We start from the raw sequence: 21571 nt of genomic DNA, 5'->3' as shown, positions 1-21571 counted from the left end.
TGGAATCCCGGAGCCACAATAGCTAATTCATCACCAGCCAGGTGCGCTGCTGAGAGCTTGACACAGACTTCCTGAATGCCTGCAACAGCCCCAGCTGTGCAGCCTCATGCTAAGATGAAGTTCGGCTGGGCAGGGAGTGAGTCCCCGAGGTGCACAGATAGAGATGGCAGTCTGCCCGTGAACCTGGGGAGCACCGCCTGCCATGAACTGAGCATGGACAGTGGCCTCCACTGTGCCAAGAGCTTTTCCTATGCTCCTTATTGCAACACAGCTCCAAGAAGTAGGCTTTACTGCTCCCATTTGACAGTAAAGGAAACTGAGGCTCAGACAGGGTGTCACTTGGCTCAAGGTCACAGAGCAGGTAACTGGTGGACCTTCCTTCCTTCCTTCCTTCCTTCCTTCCTTCCTTCCTTCCTTCCTTCCTCTGTCCCTTCCTTCTCTCATTCATTCAGTGTATCTTTTTGAGCAAATTTCCCCAGAGAATGCACAATTTGGAAGGAATTGGAGGCCGTGTGCTGTGGTGGCCATATGTTCCAGATGTTTGGAGACAGGCCGGGTTTTCCATACGCCGTCTGGTTGTCAGAGCACGTGTCTTGGCATTCTGTTTGGAAAGCGAGGTCCCTGTAACTGAGACTACAGCTGTGGACCAGAGGTCAGAGGAAGAGCTCTGCCTGGGGGGGTGGCGGGGGACAGGGGGGCGCAGGGAGTGTGGGAATGGAGACCTCCCTGCACATCCTGAGGTATTTGCCCTTGTCCTGGGCTTTTGGACGCCCCCCCTGAATCCCCGAGGCTCGCCTGCCAGCTCAGGTAAGGCACTTCCTGCAGGCCCACTGCTGGACAACCTGCAGGCAAGGGCTGTAGGCAAGGACACTGGCCTTGCTGCCCCTTGAACCTTCCCCTACTCTGGCCCGGGGCTTCTTCAATGGGGAGGAGGCATTTTGGGTATGGGGGCTGGAAGCTTTCTGGGGATGAGTGGGAAAGCTGGGGTAACCTCTGGGACCTCTGGTTTCATCCAACCGACAAGGGAAGGCACTGAGTCTCAGGAAGTTAACCAGAGAGGAAGGCGTCTCCAGGCAGAAACGCAGGTTCCACACGTGAGCTGAGACCGAGTGCAGTGTTTGTCCTAAAACAGCAGGAGGGGTCGTGGGTCTGGGGACGTGGAAGGTGATGGGCCGGGTGATGGGGAAAGTGCTGGACTGTTCAGCCGGGAGGCCTTAGGGAGCAGACGGCAGAGTCAGCAGGGAGACAGATGGCAGATGGAGGCCGGGGAACCTGAGAGGTGGTGGGATATGATTGTAGGGGTGCTGGGCTGGGGACCGACCACAAACAAGGCTTCCTCACAGGTGGAGAAGGTGTGATCCGCGGTGCTTCCTGCGCAGCCCAGCTTCCAGCTCTCATTCTCTTGCCCCAACCTGCACCTGAATCTTTGATGGGTTGACTTGTTAAGACACAGATTTATTTATTTTTCAATATATTTTTTGTTGTTGATAGTATTACAGATACCTCCCACTTCCTCACCCCTTCCCCCTCTCTCCCAGCCCCTACCTCCTCCCCTCCCCCACCCCAGGTCTTTACTACCCTATTGCCTGTGTCCATGGGCATAGAAGTATGTACGTTCTTTGGTTTATCTCTTCTCGTCCCTCCAACTCCACATCAAGGGATGCCAGTCTGTTCCATGCCTCCATGATTTGGGTTTTATTTTGTTGGTCAATTCATTTTGTTCACTAGATTCCACAAATAAGTGAGATCACGTGATACTTGTCTGTCTCAGTTTGGCTTATTACACTTAGCATAATATTCTCCTGGTCCCTCCATGCTGTCCCAAAGGGTAAGAGATCCCTCTTTTTTACAGCTGCATAGCATTCCATAGTGTAAATGTCCCACAGCTTTTTTATCCATTCATCTACTGATGGGCACTTGGGCTGTTTCCAAACCTTAGCTATTGTAAATAATGCTGCTGTGAACATAGGGGTGCATGTATTCTTTCTGATTTGTGTTTTGGGGTTTTTAGGATATATTCCCAGAAGTATATCTGGGAATACTGGGTCAAACAGAAGTTCCATTTTTAATTTTTTGAGGAAACTCCATACTGTTTTCCATAGTGGCTGCACCAGTCTGCATTCCCACCAGCAGTGTATTAGTGTTCCCCTTTTTCCACATCCTTGCCAGCACTTGCTGTTTGTTGATTTTTTGATGATAGCCATTCTGACTGTTATGAGGTGATATCTCATTGTGGTTTTAATTTGCATTTCTCTGATGATTAGTGACTTTGAGCATTTTTTCATATGTCTCTTGGCCATTTGTATGTCCTCTTTGGAGAAATGTCTATTCAGGTCTTCTGCCCATTTTTTTTTTTTAAATATATTTTATTGATTTTTTACAGAGAGGAAGGAAGAGGGATAGAGAGTTAGAAACATCGATGAGAGAGAAACATCGATCAGCTGCCTCTTGCACACCCCCTACTGGGGATGTGCCCGCAGCCAAGTCACGTGCCCTTGACCGGAATCGAACCTGGGACCTTTCAGTCCACAGGCTGACACTCTATCCACTGAGCCAAACCGGTTTTGGCTTCTGCCCATTTTTTAATTGGATTGTCTTCCTTTTGTTGGGTTGTATGAGTACTTTATCTATTTTGGATATTAACCCCTTATCAGATGTATCATTGGCAAATATGTTCTCCCAAACAGTGGGTTCTTTTTCCCTAGGAGATGTATTTGAAAACAGATTGGTACATGAAATGTCTGAGATTTTACTGCCTATGTTCTCCTCTAAGATTTTTATGGTTTCACCAGAGGCCTGGTGCACGAAAATTTGTGCAGTGGGGGTGTGTGTCCCTCAGTCCAGCCTGCACCCTCTCGCAGCCCAGGAGCGAGATGTCCACTTGGGGGATGTCCACCTGCTGGCTTAGGCCCGCTCCCCAGGTCGGCCGTTGGACATCCTTAGCGCTGCCACGGAGGTGGGAGAGGCTCCCCCCACTGCCGCCACTGCGCTCACAGCTGTCAGCCCAGCTTGTGGCTGAGTGACGCTCCCCCTGTGGGAGTGCACTGACCACCAGGAGGCAGCTCCTGCGTTGAGCATCTGCCCCCTGGTGGTCAGTGCATGTCATAGCAATTGGTCCTTCCCTGTTGGTCTGCCTTTAGGGTCAATTTGCATATTACCCTTTTATTACTGGTTTCATGCTTTACATTTAAGTCTTTTACCCATCTTGAGTTTATTCTTGTGTATGGTGTAAGTTGGTGGTCTAGTTTCATCTTTTTGCATGTGTCTGTCCAGTTTTCCTGGTACCATTTGTTGAAGAGACTGTCTTTACTCCATTGTATGTTCTTGCTTCCTTTGTCAAATATTAATTGACCATAATGGTGTGGGTCAGTTTCTGTGGTCTCTGTTCTGATCCATTGGTCTATATGCCTGTTCTTGTGCCAGTACCAGGCTATTTTGGTTATAATGGCTTTGTAGTATAGTTTGATATTCGGTATCACAGTACTCTTACTTGTTCTTCTTTCTCAAGATTGCTGCAACTATTCAGGGTCTTTTATAGTTCCATAGAAATTTTTAAAGTGTTCTAGCTCTGTGAAGTATGCCATTGGTATTTTAATAGGGATTGTGTTGAATCTGTAGATTGCTTTGGGTAGTATAGACATTTTAATGATGTTAATTCTTCAATCCATGAATATGGTATATGCTTCCATTTGTTTGTATCTTCCTCTATTTCTTTTTTCAATGTCCTATAGTTTTCCAAGTACAGGTCTTTTACCTCCTTGGTTAAGTTTATTCCTAGGTATCTTATTTTTTTCATTGTTGTAATGGTAAATGGGATTGCTTTTTTAGTTTCTCTTTCTGAGAGTTTATTATTGGTGTATAAAAATGCCATCAATTTGTGGATATTGATTTTGTATTCTGCTACCTTGCCAAATTCATTTATTACATCCAGTAGTTTCCTGGTGGAGTGTAGGGTTTTCTATGTACAATATCATGTCATCTGCAAATAATGACAGTTTTACTTTCTCCTTCCATTTTGGATGCTTTTTCTCTCTTCTTTTTGTCTGATTGCTGTGGCTAGGACTTCCAGTACTATCCTATATAATAAAAGCCTAACATGCAAATCGACCAAATGGTGGAATGACCAGTGGAACCACCGGTTGCTATGACGTGCACTGACCACCAGGGGGCAGATGCTCAACACAGGAGCTGCCCCAAGCCCCACAGGCCCCAGGCCAGCCAAGGCAGGTGCCAGTGGGGGGCCCCTGATCGCCCTGCAGATCGGCCATGATCGCCGGCCACGCCTAGGGACCCTACCCATGCATGAATTTTATGCACTGGGCCTCTAGTGTTGAATAAGAGTGGTGAAAGTGGACATCCTTGCTTGTTCCTGTTCTTAAGGGAAACACTTTTAGTTTTTGCCCATTGAGTATTATGTTTGCTGTAGGTTTGCCATATATGGCCTTTATTATGTTGAGGTCTGATCCCTCTATTCCCAGTTTACTGAGAGTTTTTTATTTAAAAAAAAAAAGGGTGCTGGAAAAAAAAAGAAGGGTGCTGGATTTTCTTGAATGCTTTTTCTGCATCTATTGATATGACTATGTGGTTTTTATCTTTCAATTTGTTTATGTGATGTATCACATTTATTGATTTGTGAATATTGTACCAGTCTTGCATCCCCAGTATAAATCTCACTTGATGTGGTATATGATCTTTTTAATATATTGCTGGATCCAATTTGCTAATACTAGTATTTTGTTGAGGATTTTAGCATCTGTGTTCATCAGGGATATTGGCCTGTAATTTTCTTTCTTTGTAATGTCTTTATCTGGTTTTGGAATTAGGATAATGCCAGCTTTATAAAAAGAGCTTGGAAGTGTTCCTTCCTTTTGAATTTTTTGGAATAGTTTGAGGTGGATGGGTGTTAGTTCTCCTTTGAATTTTTGGTAAGATTCACCTGTAAATCCATCCGGTCCAGGACTTTTGTTTGCTGGAAGATTTTTAATTACTGCTTCAATTTCATCAGTTGTTATTAGCCTATTCAGGTTCTCTGATTCTACCTGATTGAGTTTTGGAAGATTGTATGTTTGTAGGAATTTTTCCATTTCACCCAGGTTGTCCAATTTGTTGGCATGTAGTTGTTCATAGCATTTGCTTACAATTCTTTGTATTTCTGTGGTGTCTGTTGTTATATCACCTCTTTCATTTCTGATTTTATGTATTTGGGCCCTCTCTCTTTGTTTCTTGATGAGTCTGGCTAGGGGTTCATCAATCTTGTTTATCTTTTCAAAGAATCAGCTCTTGGATTTATTGATCTTTTGAATGGTTCTTTTTTTTTTTGGTCTCTATGTCATTTATTTCTGCTCTGATCTTTATTATTTCCTTCCTTCTACTTCCTCTGGGCTTTTCTTGCTATTCTCTATTCATTTAGTTGTAGGGTTAGTTTATTCTTCTTGCTGAGAAGTCTGGGGTGGCATCTGTGGTGGGGACCCAAACTGCTGTTTCTGACTAATTAGATCAGGCAAAGACTCAAAGCCTCCAGAGAACCGCCTCTATCTGCAGACTGGATTGAGTCTGGAGTAGCCACAAGCAATTGTCCAAAGGTGGGGTGAGAGGTTTTCCAACAGGGTGGAGCAGCTGCTTCTGCCTGGAGACTAATTGTTATTCTCAGTCTCTTGATGAGCCTCAGAAACTCCAGGGCAGGGCAAGGGATTTTCCAATAGGGTTGGTCAACTGTCTTCCCCCAGGCAAAAACATCTGGATAGCAAAGGTTTGCCTAAGAAAGATGATGTCTGCAGCATGAGTGAATGACTCAGTACAGGAAACCGTGATGTATGCTTTCTGAGCTCTAACCCCAGATCCTCCAATCCTGGTTTGTTTATACAGCTCCAGTCCACTCTGCCCTCCCTCTGCCAGAGCGCAAGGTGAGTGGCTGAGTTTGAAATTTTGTGTGTTGGCCCTTTAAGAAGGTGCCTGCATTTCCAGCCATCTCTCCCTGGCAGACAGCAACCATGCTGCTTTTCACAGCCAGATGTTACATGGGCACCTTTCTCAGTTTTGGTGCTCTCTGCTGGGGGTCCAGCTTGGGGATCAGACCCCAGAGTTCTCAGTGGTAACCCCCCACAGCTGAGATATCTCTCCAGAACTTCAGCTGCTGTCTGTGGGAGCCTGGCCAGCCCTTTCTCGCCTCCACCCTTCCTATTAGTCTATGCAGTCTTCACTTTCTGTCCTTGGTTATCAGGGTTCTCTCCAGCTAGTCTTCAGTTGATTATTCAGGGTGGGTTTTTTTTGTTGTTGTTGTTTTTTTTGCATTTTAGTTATAATTCCAGTTTGGTCCTGGGAGCATGTCTGTGAACTTCCACTTGCTTCACTGCCATTTTTAATCTCCTAAGACATAGACTTAAAACAAACTAGCATTGAGAAATAATATGCTTAATGTTAAATGCACTTTAATAATTCCTATAGCCCTGGCTGGTTTGGCTCAGTGGATAGAGCATTGGCCCATGGACTGAAGGGTCCTGGTTCGATTCCCGTCAAGGGCACATACCTTGGTTGCAGGCTTGATCCCCGGCCATGGTAGGGCCACATGTGGGAGGCAACCAATCGATGTGTCTCTCTGCCTCCCTTCCATTCTCTCTAAATATCAATGGAAAAATATCCTTGGATGAGGAGTAACAAAAACAAAACAAAGCAAAACAAAAAAAACAAACAAAACCCCCCAAATAGTTCCTGTATAATAACAAAGAAATAATTCTTGCCTACTAAATTTCTGAAGTGTACGAAGTACAGAGATGGGGTGGTGGACTAATCCTCACCATGCAGGATGTGCGTACATGGATGGATGTATCTGTCAAACTCATGGGACTCCACACCGAAGATGTATATGTTTCACCATAAATTAACTAAACATCAATTTTTAAAAAATATGTTAAAAACAAACAGAAGCTGCCCTGACCAGTTTGGCTCAGTGGATAGAGCATTGGCCTGTGGACTGAAGGGTCCCGGGTTTGATTCTAGTCAAGGGCATGTACCTTGGTTGCGGGCACATTCCCAGTAGGGGGTGTGCAGGAGGCAGCTGATTGGTGTTTCTTTCTCATCAATGTTTCTGACTCTCTATCCCTCTCCCTTCCTCTCTGTAAAAAAAAATCAATAAAATATATTTAACCGCCCCCCCCCCCCAAAAAAAAAACACAACAAAAAACAGAAGCAAAAGAAGAAAAGCAGTGATACTCAGTGCTATCAAGGGTGGCTGGGCTGGGTGTACCAAATGCTGTGATACCAATTCCTTTGTGATTCCACACAATGGAAAGCCACCCAGAATCTTCTTCTCAAAGAATAATGCTCAGTGACATGGGGAAGCATTCATGCTATAATGTTAAGAGAAAAAAATACCAGGACTAAGTTTCACATAAGGCAGGACTTCAAATTTGGAAAAGGTGAACTGGACACAGGCAGAAACGCATTGGTTCACTGAACCAATGAACCATTCATGGAGCTCCTTCTGCCACCCTGAGCTTCTCGCCTGTGGGCACCTCCTTGTGGGAGCTGAGCTGGGGTTTGGGGGATGGATGTGGCAGCCTAATTGCCAGAGAGCTGGAGGAGACACACGTGGGTTTTCCAGCACTTGAGCTGAGTTTTCCCTGTTTCATTGAGGTGTAATGTGCATGTATGAAGTGTGTCAAGTGCTCTAGTCTCAAGTATAAGCCGATTGCTCGCGTGGACAGCTGCTGTGGGACCACCACCCTGATCAACATTCCCAAGTTCCCGTTCATCCAGTCTTGAACCCTTTCCAGTACCACGGCTCTGACCTGTTGCCACAGATTTGTTTTCCTGTCCTAGGATTTCATATAACTGGAATCATATGGCATATATTCTTTTGGGCCCGACGTCTATGTCTGTGAGGTTTATATTGTTGCACATACCCACAGTTCATTCTTCAATTGCTGTGTCCTCTGCATGAATTTACCTGCCGATGGCCACTGGGGTGGTTATTTTTGTCTGGTCAGAGCTGGGAATATTTTATACATGTCTTCTTGATGAGATTGGCATTCATTTATGGGTATACTAGTATATCTAGAAGTGGAATTGCTGAGATATGCGGTAGCTGAGATGTGTGTTCATCTTTACTAGGAACTGCCAAATGGTTTGCCACATGGTTGCACCATTTTTACCCTCCCCCCTCCCCTCTGCCCCCCAGCAGTGTCTGAGACTCCTGATTGAACTGAACTTTTTTATGTGGATCCATGTGGCAGTCTGAGGCGGTGGCAGGTGGAGGGTATAGTTAGGGAGAAAGATACTCGGGGTAGAAGGAATGTCACGGAGGCACATGTTGACCACAAAAATGTGCTCCTCAGATCTCTTCCCATCAATCCAGTTGCCGAACCGGCACTGAGACCACTCTTCCCACAGTGGCTCAGCCAGAGACCAGGAGACTCGTCTGATAGACAACTCCAGCTCCAAAAACTCCTGATTGTCCTGGAGCAAATCTCTCAGAATGAGCTACAGCCTGAGACCCTAAGTCTTTGACACCTCTCTTTCCCTCTCTCCTTCGCAGCAGTCAGACCTGTATCAGAGTCGCCCTTTGAAGAAAAGGCTAAAACTCTTTCTCCTTCTCTAGGGACAAATTTGACTTGGGGGTTAACGTTCTAGCTGTTTCCATGGGAGCCAGGTAAAGGGGGAATGTCAGGTGTTTTATTCTGCAAATCCGCTGACAGTAAAACGGACCTCTGCTGGACAAACCACATCTGGACGGAGGGACTGTGAATGAACTACAACACGTGGCAGGACTCCATAGCACAGGCTTCCCCGAGGGTGACAACTCTTATAATCGCACAAGTCCTTGGAGGGACCCTGGAAACTGTGGCTGTGGGTTTTTAAAAGATAAGGGCTTCTATGGGGCTTCCAAGCCAAAGTGCCCCCCACAAGTACCACTGTGGGTCTCATCTCACCCGAGCAGTCATGTGGGGCTGAAGGCAAGGGAATGGCCCCTGGACTGGGGTGAGGACGCCTCCTGTGGACAAGCAGAGCCTGGCGCTGCCCAGCCACCCTGCCTTGTCCTGTCCTACATCCTTCGGAGTAGACCCCGCGCCAGGTATGGCCACTCATGGTCCTGAGTCTGAGTGTCCAGTGGAACCTAAGACCCGGGTGAACACGGCTCTTCCTTACCACAGCCCTCTCCCACCCACCCCCAGCTTTATCCCACTGAGACGGAAAAGTGGCCTTTATCCAGCAGTCGGTGGCCTCACTTCCCAGTCCTCAATGCTTCCCTCTGCCACATCCCCTTGGCTGACAATCAGGATTAAAGGGCATCTCCCAGCCCAGCCAGTGTTGCTCAGTGGTTGGGTGTCAACCTACGAACCAGGAGGTCATGGTTTGATTCCCAGTGAGGGCACATGCCCGGGTTGCAGGCTTGATTCCAATGGGGGGTATGCAGAGGAGGCAGCTGATCAATGATTCTCATAATTGATGTTTTTCTCTCTCCTTTCCTCTCTGAAATCAATAAAAAATATGTTTTTAAAAGGGGCCTCTCTCTTCAGAGGAGAACACCCGAGCTCCAGTTCTACCAGAGATGACAGTGCATCTCTTAGGCACTCACTGCAGCAAATTGTGCTGGCCAGCCAGTGATGCCATGAGGCAGTAAGAGGCCTCCAACAGTGTAAGGGTCCAAATCTCCTCTGTTGATTAAACCCAGTTTTGCTGGAACAATTAAGATCAGAATTGCCCTGGCCAGGTGGCTCAGTTGGTTGGAGTGTGGTCCCATTCACCCAAAGGTTGTGGGTTCAATTCCCTATCAGGGCACATAGCTAGGTTGTGGGTTCAATCCCCAGTTTTGGCACAAATGGGAGGCAACTGATATGTTTCTTTCACTTTGATGTTTCTCTTTCTTCCTCTCTCTCGAAATCAATGAAAGCATATCCTTGGGTGAGGATTAAAAAAAAAAAAGGGCATCTCCCAGCCCCACTTTCTACCGTCTAATAAAAAGACTTGACTAAGATGTTAATAATCATTTAATGAATGCAGGTGGATTTTACGGTGATGGAAGCTGATGAGCCACTTGCCCAAACCACCGTGATTACTTGCCATTTCCAGAAACCTGGGTACCAACCAGAGAGACGCAGTAAGGAACAGCATGATCACTCAGCCAAAGAGGTTCCTTGGGATTCTTACTTTCCTTCTCCTCCTCCCCTAAGGACCTTCTCCAGGGGTGTGGATGCTCAGGAGGGAGAAGGGGCCGGGGGTGGGGGAGGAGGGTGTCCCACCACAACAGGGCACAGAGGAGTGCTGCGAACGCCACGCCCCAGATGCAGTAAGACGACACGGGGGCACAGGCCCAGGGCAGGCCTGCTCAATAAATACACAATTCCCAGAAGCCACCACGGGGGTTAGCGAGCCCAGGGACACTGAGCTGGAGAGGCCACCCTCCGAGGCCAGGCCTCGGCACACTGGCTACGTGTTGCACACCAGCACATCTGCAAAGGGTCCGAGGAGGAGCTTGTTGAAGATGCAGCGGACCCACACCAGGTAGGTAGTGAAGGGCTTGATGTTCTCGGTGAAGGTGTGGTTCTGCAGGGCCAGGATGTAAGGCACATAGGTGTTCTCCCCCTGCTCCTGGAGCCACACCTCGTACCTCACCTCCCGCACCTTCAGGTACTTGAGGTTCCATGGGATCTGCCAGGAGACAGTGAGGCGGGCCTCGGAGGCGCCCTGCACCGACGCCTGGCACCGCGCCTCCCGCACCTTGCCTGGGTAGAGGCTGACTGTCCACTTCTGCTTCCGCGGCCCTGGCCGGCCCTTCACCAGGCGCCGTATGGTTTGAATGAGGGATGGGATGTCCACTTTGGTGTCCTGGTAGATTCGGAACAGCCACTCAGGGTTCCGGCAACAGAGATGCCGTGGGACCTCCCGGCTCTGCAGGATACGGGCCTGCTCTGCCTGGTCTAGGTGGGCAATGCCCCCCTCGTCCCAGGGCCGCTCAGGGTGCGTGACCGTGTTCTCTGGCACCATGTTCTGCCAGGAGACATAGTGGAGGTCCATGCCAGGCAATGTGGCCAGCGTTTTATAAGGGGTGTAGTGGTCAGGATTGACGGCGTAGGGGAAGAGCTCGACCACGGTGGCCCCACGGGGCAGGAAGAGGGCCGTGACCAGCTGGGCCCCGTGCATGCTGACCAGCATGGAGGCGTTGCTGACCAGCCCCACGACATCTGCAAAGGCGTGGTCCTCCAGGGACACCGTCACCGTCTTCATCTGGAACTCCTGGGCCAGCGCCAGCAGCAGCTCTGCCTCGTTCAGGATGAGTCTGTTCTGGGTGCGACTGAAGACCAGAATGTACTCCTCGCCTAGCGGGCCCCCCGCGTGGCTCACATTTAGCTTTTCCGTCATGAACCGTGCAAACTGCCGGATCTCGTGGCCCGAGACCAGGATGTTGGCTTTTGGGCCCTGGGGCTGGACAAAGCCATACTGGTACCAGGTGGTGATCTTGGAGAGGCCCACGAACGCCTGGGAGAAGCACAGCAGCCGGCCCAGGGTCTTCAGCTGGGCCCGCAGGAGCGGCTGCTTGGGGCTGAGGAGCTTGTAGAGGTCGAAGTGCGCGCCCTCGCCCCAGCCCTCCATGAAGAAGAGCCGGGCATCGCGGGCCAGGCCGGGGAACTGGCGCAGGGTGTAGAAGAGGGGCAGCAGGTCGTCGTGGAAGACGTGCATGAGGTTGTCGGGGTTGAAGCGGTTGGCGATGAGGGCCACGTCCGGCACGAACACGGGCTTGGGCAGGAAGCGCAGGGCGGCGGCCGGCAGCTCCATGAAGTTGAAGTACTGGGTGTTGTGGTCGTCCACGGTGGACAGGTCGAGCAGGGCCGGCTGGAAGCGCCGGGAGCCCAGGTTGGGCAGCATGACGGAGGTGTTGCCGTGGAAGAAGATGAACTCCTCCGCCTCGTTGGAGTAGCAGAGCCACTTGAAGCGGCAGATGCGGTCGGTGTGGGTGCGCCCTGTGCACACCATGTGCGTGCCGCCCTCCATCAGGCTCTGCAGCGCCTTCGGGTAGTCGATCCTCAGGGCCGAGGCTGCCTCGGGGGCCTGTCGGCCGAGGGCCAGCTCCTCCTCCAAAGCGGCCGCATGTTCGCGCAGACGCACGTGCTTCCACAGCACCGCCGCCAGCACCGACACCAGCAGGGCGTTGAGCACAGCCGAGAGCTGCATCCTAACGCTGTCACCGTGGGGCCCTAGTGAGATGATGGCTCCTGGTAAGTGCCACAGGCCTGCCGGGCTTTACCCATCCCTGCGGGCACCTGAGCACCGGCTGGCAATAGCCTGCAGGAAGAAGGAAAAGAAACAGCTGTTGGCACCGTCTGTCTGCAGTCGCCTCAAGCTCCTGCTGGGTGCCAGGCACCGGGCTCGGCTCTGGCTCTGTGTCCCAGCTACGGCAGGGGGCCCGTGCACCATTGGGCACATTGGCAGCACAGTAGATTAGACTGTTATTCAAGAGTACTTACTCCTGCCCAGCCAGCGTGGCTCAGTGGTTGAGCATCCACCTATGAACCAGGACGTCACGATTCGATTCCTGGTCAGGGCACGTGCCCAGGTTACGGGCTCCATCCCGTGTGGGGTGTGCAGGAGGCAGCCAATCAATGATTTTCTCTCTCTCTCCCTCTCCCTTCCTCTCTGAAATCAAAAAAAGTACTTACTCCTCCCCACCCCCACTGCTTCCAGTACACATCTCTCTACCTTGACTTTGGGCTTGGCCACCTAACTTGCTTTGACCAAAAAGGAAACAATAAAGAATCAAATCACTACTACAAATGACAGGATTCTGGAGAGTGGATGAGTCATAAATCGATATTCAGAAAAAATAAAGCCCTACCTGAGGGGATGAGAGACATAAGTGTGCGCATAAGCCGAGGCATGTTTTGCTCTGATCACAGACAAGAGCGGCTTCCAACAGAAATTAAAGCTAAAACGAACACACCCAGGGAATATCAGAAAGCAAGACCCCCAGGAAAATGAGTCAAGGGGGAGAGGAAAGACCCACCTCCAACCCGAGTGGGCATCTCAGCCCCGGTACTCACATCTCTAGTGAGCATTCTGCTACCTGCCCCTCCGAGGTGTCCCTGTGGTGAAGGCAAGCTTGGCAAGTGGGGATGTGGGAGGGGGGGGCGGTTTTCTCTTACACCCGGGGGCCTGTGTGAGCAGTGGCCAATCCACTGAGCTCAGGCCCTGGGGCAAAGCTCATAGGAGCCAGGCGTGGAAAGGAAGGTTTGCTGGGGATGGACAGCACGTTCTGCTAGAAACTGTGGTGTTCAAGTGCCTGGGTTTCTAACGTGACCACTCAAGCCAGGCAGCCTGCACCAATGTCTGATGGGAACAAATGCAGACGCCATCCTCCCCGGGTGGGAAAGCTTGGGTCCTCTAAGGACTAAGCAGCTGCCCACAGTGGTAACAGGCCTGACGCACACCCTTGTCCCCTTCCCTGTCTCACTTCTTCACTCCCCCATTCATGGTTATTGGAAACGAGTGCAAATTTTACACCTGAATCCTTTCAGGACAAAGCATGATAGAGTAAGACTATTTTTCAAAGGAAAGGGGAAAAAATAAGGGACTAAAATATGCCCAAAAAGCTCTGCCAGGCAGACAGAAGGATGCTGCCAATTCATTCCCCCAAACTGCTTTGCTCAGCTCCTGGAGCAGCTAAATACTACCCGACTGCCACGGATTTGGGGAATCCCCCTTCCAGGATCCCACCTGTTCCAAGGGGCACTGGAGGCAGGTGTCCATGATGCTGCCACACCTGCAGACACAGTAAGAGCTGGGCAACTGGGGTGGGGGTGCGGGCCCCACTTCGGGAGGTGGGGTGCGTGCTGGCCAGCTCCAGACACAGGCTCAGCAGTCAGTCACAGGGGCCTTGGGATCTGATAAGGCAGGGGTGGGCAAACTTTTTGACTCGAGGGCCACAATGGGTTCTTAAACTGGACCGGAGGGCCGGAACAAAAGCATGGATGGAGTGTTTGTGTGAACTAATATAAATTCAAAGTAAAGGAGCGGAGAGAGCAAGAGAACAGGATAGAACAGCCAGATTCAGCCCGCGGGCCGTAGTTTGCCCAAGGCTGTTAAGGAGTAAAAGCTCCAAGAAGTCTAGGCCTAGAGCAGAAGGTACAAACTCACATGCTCACTGGAACCAAGAGCCAAACGGGAGAGTGAAGCCAGGGGTGGGCTGTGTGACCCCGAGAATGAATTCCCAGGTGACAGCTCAAGAGCATGAGGGCCTGGCATTAGTCTGCTCGGGCGGCCATAACACAGTGCCACTGCCTGGGTGGCTTAACCCACAGACATTTCTTTTCGCACAGTTCTGGAGGCTACAAGTCCAAGATCAAGGTGTTAGCAGGTTTGGTTTCTCCTGAGGCCTCTGTCCTTGGCTTGCAGATGGACACCTTCTCATTGTGTGCACAGAGAATGACATCTCTGGTCTCTCTTCCTCTTCTCATGAGGACACCGGCCCTATCAGATCAGGGCCCACCCTTACGACCTCATTTAACCTTCATGACCTTAAAGGCCCCATCTCCAAATACAGTCACCTTGGGGGTTCGGGCTTGATCATATGAATCTGTGGGAACACAATTCAGTCCATAACACTACTCTGCTGGTCTTTCCAGGAAGCCAGAAATCCACTTAAAATGTCAAATGTGCCCAGCCGGCATGGCTCAGTGGTTGAGCGTCACCCTGTGAACCAGTAGGTCACAGTATGATTCCTGGTCAGGGCACCTGCCTGGGTTGCAGGCTTGATCTCCAGTGTGGGGCATGTACGAGGCAGCCGGTCAATGATTCTCTCTCATCATTGATGTTTCTACCTCTCTCCTCCCGTCCTTTCTAAAATCAATAAAAATATATTTTAAAAAAATGTCAAATGTGTTCACTTATAACTTATGGCAACTATTAAAGTTGAATTAGAATGATATGTAGGCCCAAGGGCTGGGGCTGCTGGCCTCACCCGAGTCCCCACCTGCAGGACAGCCAGACCAGCGGCCGGCCACTGGTCACCCGTCCAGGAGCGGGCTTGGAGGCACCCACCAGCCCCAGGCTGCAGGAGACCCAGCAGGGCCCAGGCCAAGACGGTGCCCACATGAGTTCTTACATAACTTTATAACCATTTTACTTCCAAGGGCTGCGCCTAATTGTCATTGAAAAGTATAACCTTCTTTTGCCATTGAGAAGTGTTTTTACCCTAGATCAGTGGTCGGCAAACTCATTAGTCAACAGAGCGGCAAACTGCGGCTCGCAAGCCCCATGTGGCTCGCGAGCCGCGGTTTGCCGACCACTGCCCTAGATACAGCCTGAGTGGCTAGTGCTGAACTACGGAGGCTTTCCACCTGCACTGATGTGTCTCACACACTGTTGGTAAAGAGCAAATTCTGATAACTCAAACATCCTGAGGATGATCTCTCCCCCAACCCAGCCCCCCTCTCACCTCCCCCCTTTTGTTGCTGGAGGCAGCATATAAAATGGAGACTGGTACCATATTGCTTAAATGTGCCCCTAAGTTAGACAAACATTTATAGGGCACCAGGTGTTTTGAGCGGAGTATTTACCCTTTGCTAAGACGCTGGCAGCCTCTGAGTGCTCCTTGTAAAACTTCACATTTAACTGGGCAAGCGTAGTTAACACTCAGCTAAGAGTCCTCCTAGCTTCAGGAGAAAGGGCAACGCTCAGCCAAAGCTGGAGACATTCATCCTACATTAACAGCTGGTGACTGTGATTGACTTCCTTATCAACACACAGGTATGCAACACCTTCAAAGAGGGGGACCCCAAGAGAACTCGTTTGTGTGGCTCTGGCGAGATAGGTGTTATCAGGCTTGGCGGAGGACAGCCAAGACTCCAAGGTTCTCAGCACAGGCAAGAGTGTCGAGCAGGCAGAGGGGGGCCCAGCCTCACCCTGGCTCGCCTGCATCCCTCTCACCAGCCCCCCAACGCAGAAACCTTTGATCACACCGCCTGCTCTGCCATCACCCGGCTTTTGCTTGGCACCATGATCACTTGCAAGTTTGGCCGGCCTGTGTGGTCCTCTCTGGCATCAGCGAGCAGCACGACTGCGCACCCCTGTGGCCGTGAACGGGGACGCAGGCAGGGAACAGAATCCTGTGAGCGAGCCTCTGCTGAGATGCTGCCACAGGTGACAGAACATGCCCACATCCATTTTCCCAGGTGAAACATAAAAGCAGTCCTTACAGGGAATGCTCAGATCCCAATGTGGACACACATCCAAGGGGCCCCTGGGTCCGGTTTGAGAGGGCTGAAGCATCAGGAGGATCCGAAGACAACTCGTTCATTGTAGGAAGCATAAAACATTCACCGAGAAGTGGGACGTGTGTGCAGCAGCGCACAGGCGCATCCCAGGAAATTGCTGGCTGGGGCTGCGGCCAGCCAGACCAGTGACCTGGGGGGCGGGGGAGGGGAGCTTGAGCAGGTTTTGGAGGTCCTGGGGAATAAGATGGGCAGCTCTGTTACGTGTTCACATGTCCCCATCTGTAGCAAGGACAACTACAAATCTCTGTCTACAGCAGGCATCACTGTGCCCAGTTATCACATCTGCCCACCAAGCCAGTCCTGAAACCACTAAGCTGCGGGCGCTTCACCCACCCTGGGGCAGTGACGGCCAGACCCAAAGCCATGTGCAGCTGGGGGGGCCCTGCGTTACGGGACAGGCAGAAGCCGGGAGCTCAGGCTGCAGGGCAGCGCGGACCGCACCAGGAGAAAGCAGCGGGAGGAAGCTGCCAGGGACCTGGGTTTCAGCGGTGGAGGCCCATGAGCTCAGGTAACCACTTGTAAAGCCCTCTGCAGGCTAAGGTGGGCGGTCCCTGCCAGGTCCCAGGGTGCCCAGCAGGTGAGTCCTCAGCCCTTTTCCTGCCCCCTTTCATTTAAGCCTCACAAAAGCTCTCCTTGCGGGTACTAGTATCATCTCCATTTTCTGTTCTTTAATCTTCACCCGAGGATATGTTTTTATTCATTTCAGGGAGAGAGAAAAACATCCATGTGAGAGAGAAACATCCATCGGTTGCCTCCCATACGCGCCCCAACAGGGGCTCAAACCCTGCAACCTGGATATGTGCCCTGACCAGGAATCAAACCCGCCACGTTTTGGTGTACGGGCCGATGCTCCAGCCAACCGAGCCACCTGGCCAGGGGTCTTGTTCCCAAGCACTGTGTTCACCTGCCGTCAGACTCAGAGGTACAGTTAGTGACAGAGAAGCAGGGCAGCCCTCAGAGCAATGAGTTTGTATCACTCAAGCGCAGAGCAGTTGTGGAGAGCTCTGGAAACGCAGACCCACGGGCCCTCAACTGTAACTTAGCAACCCAAGGCTTCCTCTGTGTCATTCACCCGACCTGGCCAGGCACAGCCATACCCGCCGGTGGCAGGAGGCTCAGGGAGCGGTGCCATTCTCTCCCCCAGGGAAGTGTGGGTTCACACTGCTGTGTCCATTACCCCACCTGCCCTAGGCTGTGCTGAGAGGGGTAAGCCACCAATTTAGAACTACAAAATCCCCCTTTTTAGAGATGAAAGAGCCCTTCGAAATGATTTGCTCCAACTCGTTATAAAAGAGGTCGTGAGAGGCATTGCGAGCTCTCACAGGCAGCCAAGATGAAAACAGTGGTGTGCCGAGTCCAGAGCTCCTCCTCACATCCCCGGCCCACGAGTGGCCCACCCCACAAGCGGCGAGCTGCCCAGGGAATGCAGTTCCGAGAGCCTTCCCAGCCCAGAAACAAGACCATTACGTCTCCTAACCACGCTCTCCAGGCCTCACCCGGATTGCACTTGGCTTCAGCTGCCTCCTCCTAACACTGCACCTCCCAGATCACTCCGTGGGTGGGAGGGTCACTCTCGTCCAGCCTCACAGGACCTCCGACCGGGACAGGACCTCACAAGCAGCCAGGGCTGCAGGGTCCCGCCTCTTCTCCAAGTGGCACGAGCACATCCCTGGTCAGGCGTCCTCAAACTACGGTCCGCGGGCCACATGCGGCCCGCCGAAGACATTTATCCGGCCTGCCGGGTGCCGCTGCCTGTCCTGCTTAGCAGCCGACTCGTCCCGGGCCCGCAGTGCGCATAGGAATTTGTTCATAGTTGTGTGTTTTTTAAACTATAGTCCGGCCCTCCAACGGTCTGAGGGACAGTGAACTGGCCCCCTGTTTAAAAAGTTTGAGGACCCCTGCCCCTGGTCCTAACACGGAGGGCTACCCCAGGCACACCTGTGCTTCCAAAGCTGCAAAGGCCGGAGCCGGAAAGCTCAGGGCTGTTCTGGAGCCGAGATGCCAGGATGTGAGCTCCCGGCCTGTCGCTTAGCAGCAGCATGACCCTGGACCGTTTCCTCTTCTTCCTTCTGATACACAGAGGGCTGTACATAATTAATATCTACAACTGGATGAGTTTGGAGAGAAGTGCACACCCAGGAAACCATCAGCATAATCTATATGCCAGAACCTATCCATCACCTCCAAAAGCTTCCTCCTGCCCTCTGATGATTATTTTTTGTGATAAAACAAGATCTATCCTCTTAGAAAATGTTAAGCATATGATAATACATAAGCATTGCTACCTACCGGCCCTATGCTGTATGGTAGACCTCTAGGACGTGGTCATTTGGACACCTGAGATGTTGCAGCCTTTGACTAATGCCTTTCCGTTTCCCTTCCTCCAACCCCTGGCAACCACCATTCCGTTCTCTGCTTCTATGAGTCTGACTGTTTTAGATTCATCATCTAAATGGTGTCACGGAGTACTTGTTCTTCTACGCAGAACAAATTGTGCCTCGGCCACTTCTTGACCCCTGCAAGCCTCCATTTCCTAGTCTGAAAAAGACTCAATCACGCCTACTTCTCAGGATGGTTTCATGAATTCAAAGACACAACACAAGCAAAGCACACTGCCTGGCAGTTGTCCTCATGCTATTATTCTTGGCCATAGCAACGATATCACAGCTCCCGTTCACCGGCTCACTCTATGCCGGGCGCAACGGTAAGTCCTTTACTCGAATCATCTCATTTATTCTTTCCTACAAACCTCAAACAGGTGTGGGCAATCTCCTCTCACATCTGAGGAAGTATGCACAGTCGTTAAGTGACCTGCCCGCTGTCGCACTGCTATGAAGTGGTGGGGCTGGGGTTTGAGCCCAAGTCTGACTCCAAAGCCTCTGATGTCATTTGTAGGTTCCCCCTTTCACATTCATCATTTCACCCCATTTACCTACCTATCATCTATTTATTTTAGAGAAAGGGAGAGGGAGGGAGAGAGAAACATTTAAAAAGCCTACCAAGTGCTGAGCGAGTCCAGGAGACTATCCACTGACAACCAAATTGAGAGTGATGAAGATCCTTGGGGAATGAAGCACTTGGTAACTCACTATTCTGGTTAGCGCAGTCAATTCACTAGTAGCCTTTGCTTATTGCTAAGCATCTTCTCAAGCAAGGCTTAGAGCAGGAGCTTGCCAACCAGAAGGCCCGCTGGAAAGAAGCTTGGACAGGACAGCCCACCACACCGAGGCCACCAGGATGCCCACGTGGTCAGTGTGCGGGGACTTTCATTCCCAAGTTGCAGAGGCGGAGACAACAGAGAGGATAAGTGACTTGCTGAGGGGCTCACAGCTAATAACAATCAGGATCTGAACGGCCTGCACGTGTAACAGTCAACATTTGGTGAAAGAAGCCTGTTCTGTGTTCTTAGCCACTAAGTCCTGTCAAGCTCACCTGGTAACCCTACCCATGCCGGGCTTGCTTCCCCCAAGAGAAGGCTTTGCCAGTTGGTTGGCATAACCAGACCCAGGGTGCCCACCACCAAGGGCAGGGCTTTGGCCGGAGGACCTCAGCCCCTGGCAAAGCACCTCCATTCCCGGAGGCTCAGGCGTGACGGGCTCGTATCACAGACACACAGTAGGGGCCCTGTTGAACCCCAAGTAGCACAGGGACGGGCGGCAGGCCTGTCCACGTACTGCCTTCAAAGGGAGCTCGGGGGGCCTGGCCCGCTTCGCACACCTCACCTGGCTCCCTGCCACCCGCGCCTCATCGCACCATCATCTCCCAGGCTTGGGGATCCAATGCCAGTGCCTGCCCCCAGCGGCGGCACCAGGACGCTCAAGGTCCACGTCCCCCGACCCCTGCCCCCCTCCCGCGCCTACTTCAGCCCGCATCACACGTCACTCCTCCGTTCTGCAAACTCCCCTCGGCTCCCCTTCTCCCCAGGACCCGGCGGCCCCTTCGTCCACTCTCAGGGGAGGTCCGGGGACCCATCCTTCAACTCCCAGCCAGGACACGGAGCCCTCGCCAGCCCCGAGCGCGCGTGTCTCACCTGCGGTTGGGGCTCCGCGGGGCTGAAGCCACTTCCGCCCTCGCGTCCAGAGTGCTTTCTGCGGCGACAGCTTGGCTGAATCTGGTGCCAGCTCCGAGCCGGGGAGGCCTAGGCAGGGAGCGCTGGCAGCGCCGCGCCCGCCGCCCGCCACCGCCGGGCTCGCGGGTGCCCGCCGCGCGTCTGCCCCACTGAGCCAGCCCGGCCAGAACCACCCCCTTGATTCGCGGAATTCTGGGAATTGTAGTTTGAATCCGAGAACAAACCACTTCGGCCCGGGGGGTCCTGGGAGTTGTAGTTTGCTCCCGGAGAGGTTGTTTTACTTGGTGTTAAGTTCGTACAATTATGGGAGCCCTGATAATAAATTTAAATGCGAGTTAAACCAACAACCAGATGGTATTTATAAAATCAAAGTAAGTAATACGTTCACGTGCTTTAAATAATGTAATATGACGGGGTACTTAAGTACAAAAGCACCATACCTCTTCAGCATCACTCCAATTTTGCCAGCCTCACCCTAACCCAGCCCGTCTGCCCAACTCCTCAAGGGTGACCAATCCCAACTCTCCCGGCTGCTGCATCTGGCATTTACTTCCAAGCTTGAAATATACATATGCCCCAGCTCTTGATTTATGAATTTTAGGCACTTTGACCTTTTGCTAGGATAGATTTTAATGTCACTCATTTAAATGTGCACTGGCCATGACTACCTCCACCCACATTGAGCTATGATAAAAAAATAACAGCAATAACACATGCTGGTGAGTATGCAGAGAACCGGATCTCTCAAACAATGCCCTTTATTGAGTTGGGGAAACCTATCTTGGCTTTATAATTATTTTAAATGATAACGCCCAAGTATTGAGGCAGTAAGTTGGTCAAGTTTTGCAGGGCAATTGACAATACAGTCAAAAGTCTTTAAAAACATGCAGCGCTCTAACCAAGAAATCCTAACAGTAAATGGATGAATGCAAGGGTTGACCTTATAATAAATTAAAAGGCTGGAGTGGCTTTATTAATTTCGGGCAAAACAGAATCAAGATCTATTAAAATTAGCAGGGGTAAAAAGGGATTGTATGTGCCCTAGCTGGTTTGGCTCAGTGGATAGCATTGGCCTGCGGACTGAAGGGTCCCTGGTTCGATTCCAGTCAGGGGCACATGCCGGGTTGTGGGACCGATCCCCAGTGGGGGGCGTGCAGGAGGCAGCCGATCAATGATTCTCATCATTGATGTTTCTCTCTCTCCTTTTTTCTCTGAAATCAATAAAAAAAATATTTTT

General features: G+C 51.1%; 1 protein-coding gene across 1 annotated transcript; it reads right to left on the bottom strand.

Moving 5' to 3' along the window:
- Positions 1–9968: 9968 nt before the first annotated feature.
- POMGNT2 (protein O-linked mannose N-acetylglucosaminyltransferase 2 (beta 1,4-)) lies at positions 9969–20477 on the bottom strand. The gene is made up of 2 exons (XM_080674687.1): positions 20296–20477; positions 9969–12279 (listed from the first exon to the last, which is right to left on the bottom strand). Exon 2 carries the CDS (start codon positions 12166–12168, stop codon positions 10426–10428), a length of 1743 nt encoding a protein of 580 aa, XP_080530813.1. The 5' UTR covers positions 12169–12279; positions 20296–20477; the 3' UTR covers positions 9969–10425.
- Positions 20478–21571: the final 1094 nt, after the last annotated feature.

The sequence above is a fragment of the Plecotus auritus genome (genome assembly GCF_963455305.1).
Source record: "Plecotus auritus genome assembly, chromosome: 6".
NCBI lineage: Eukaryota > Metazoa > Chordata > Mammalia > Chiroptera > Vespertilionidae > Plecotus > Plecotus auritus.
Note: the sequence above shows the minus strand (reverse complement) of the source record. Positions and strands in the feature narration are given on the sequence as shown.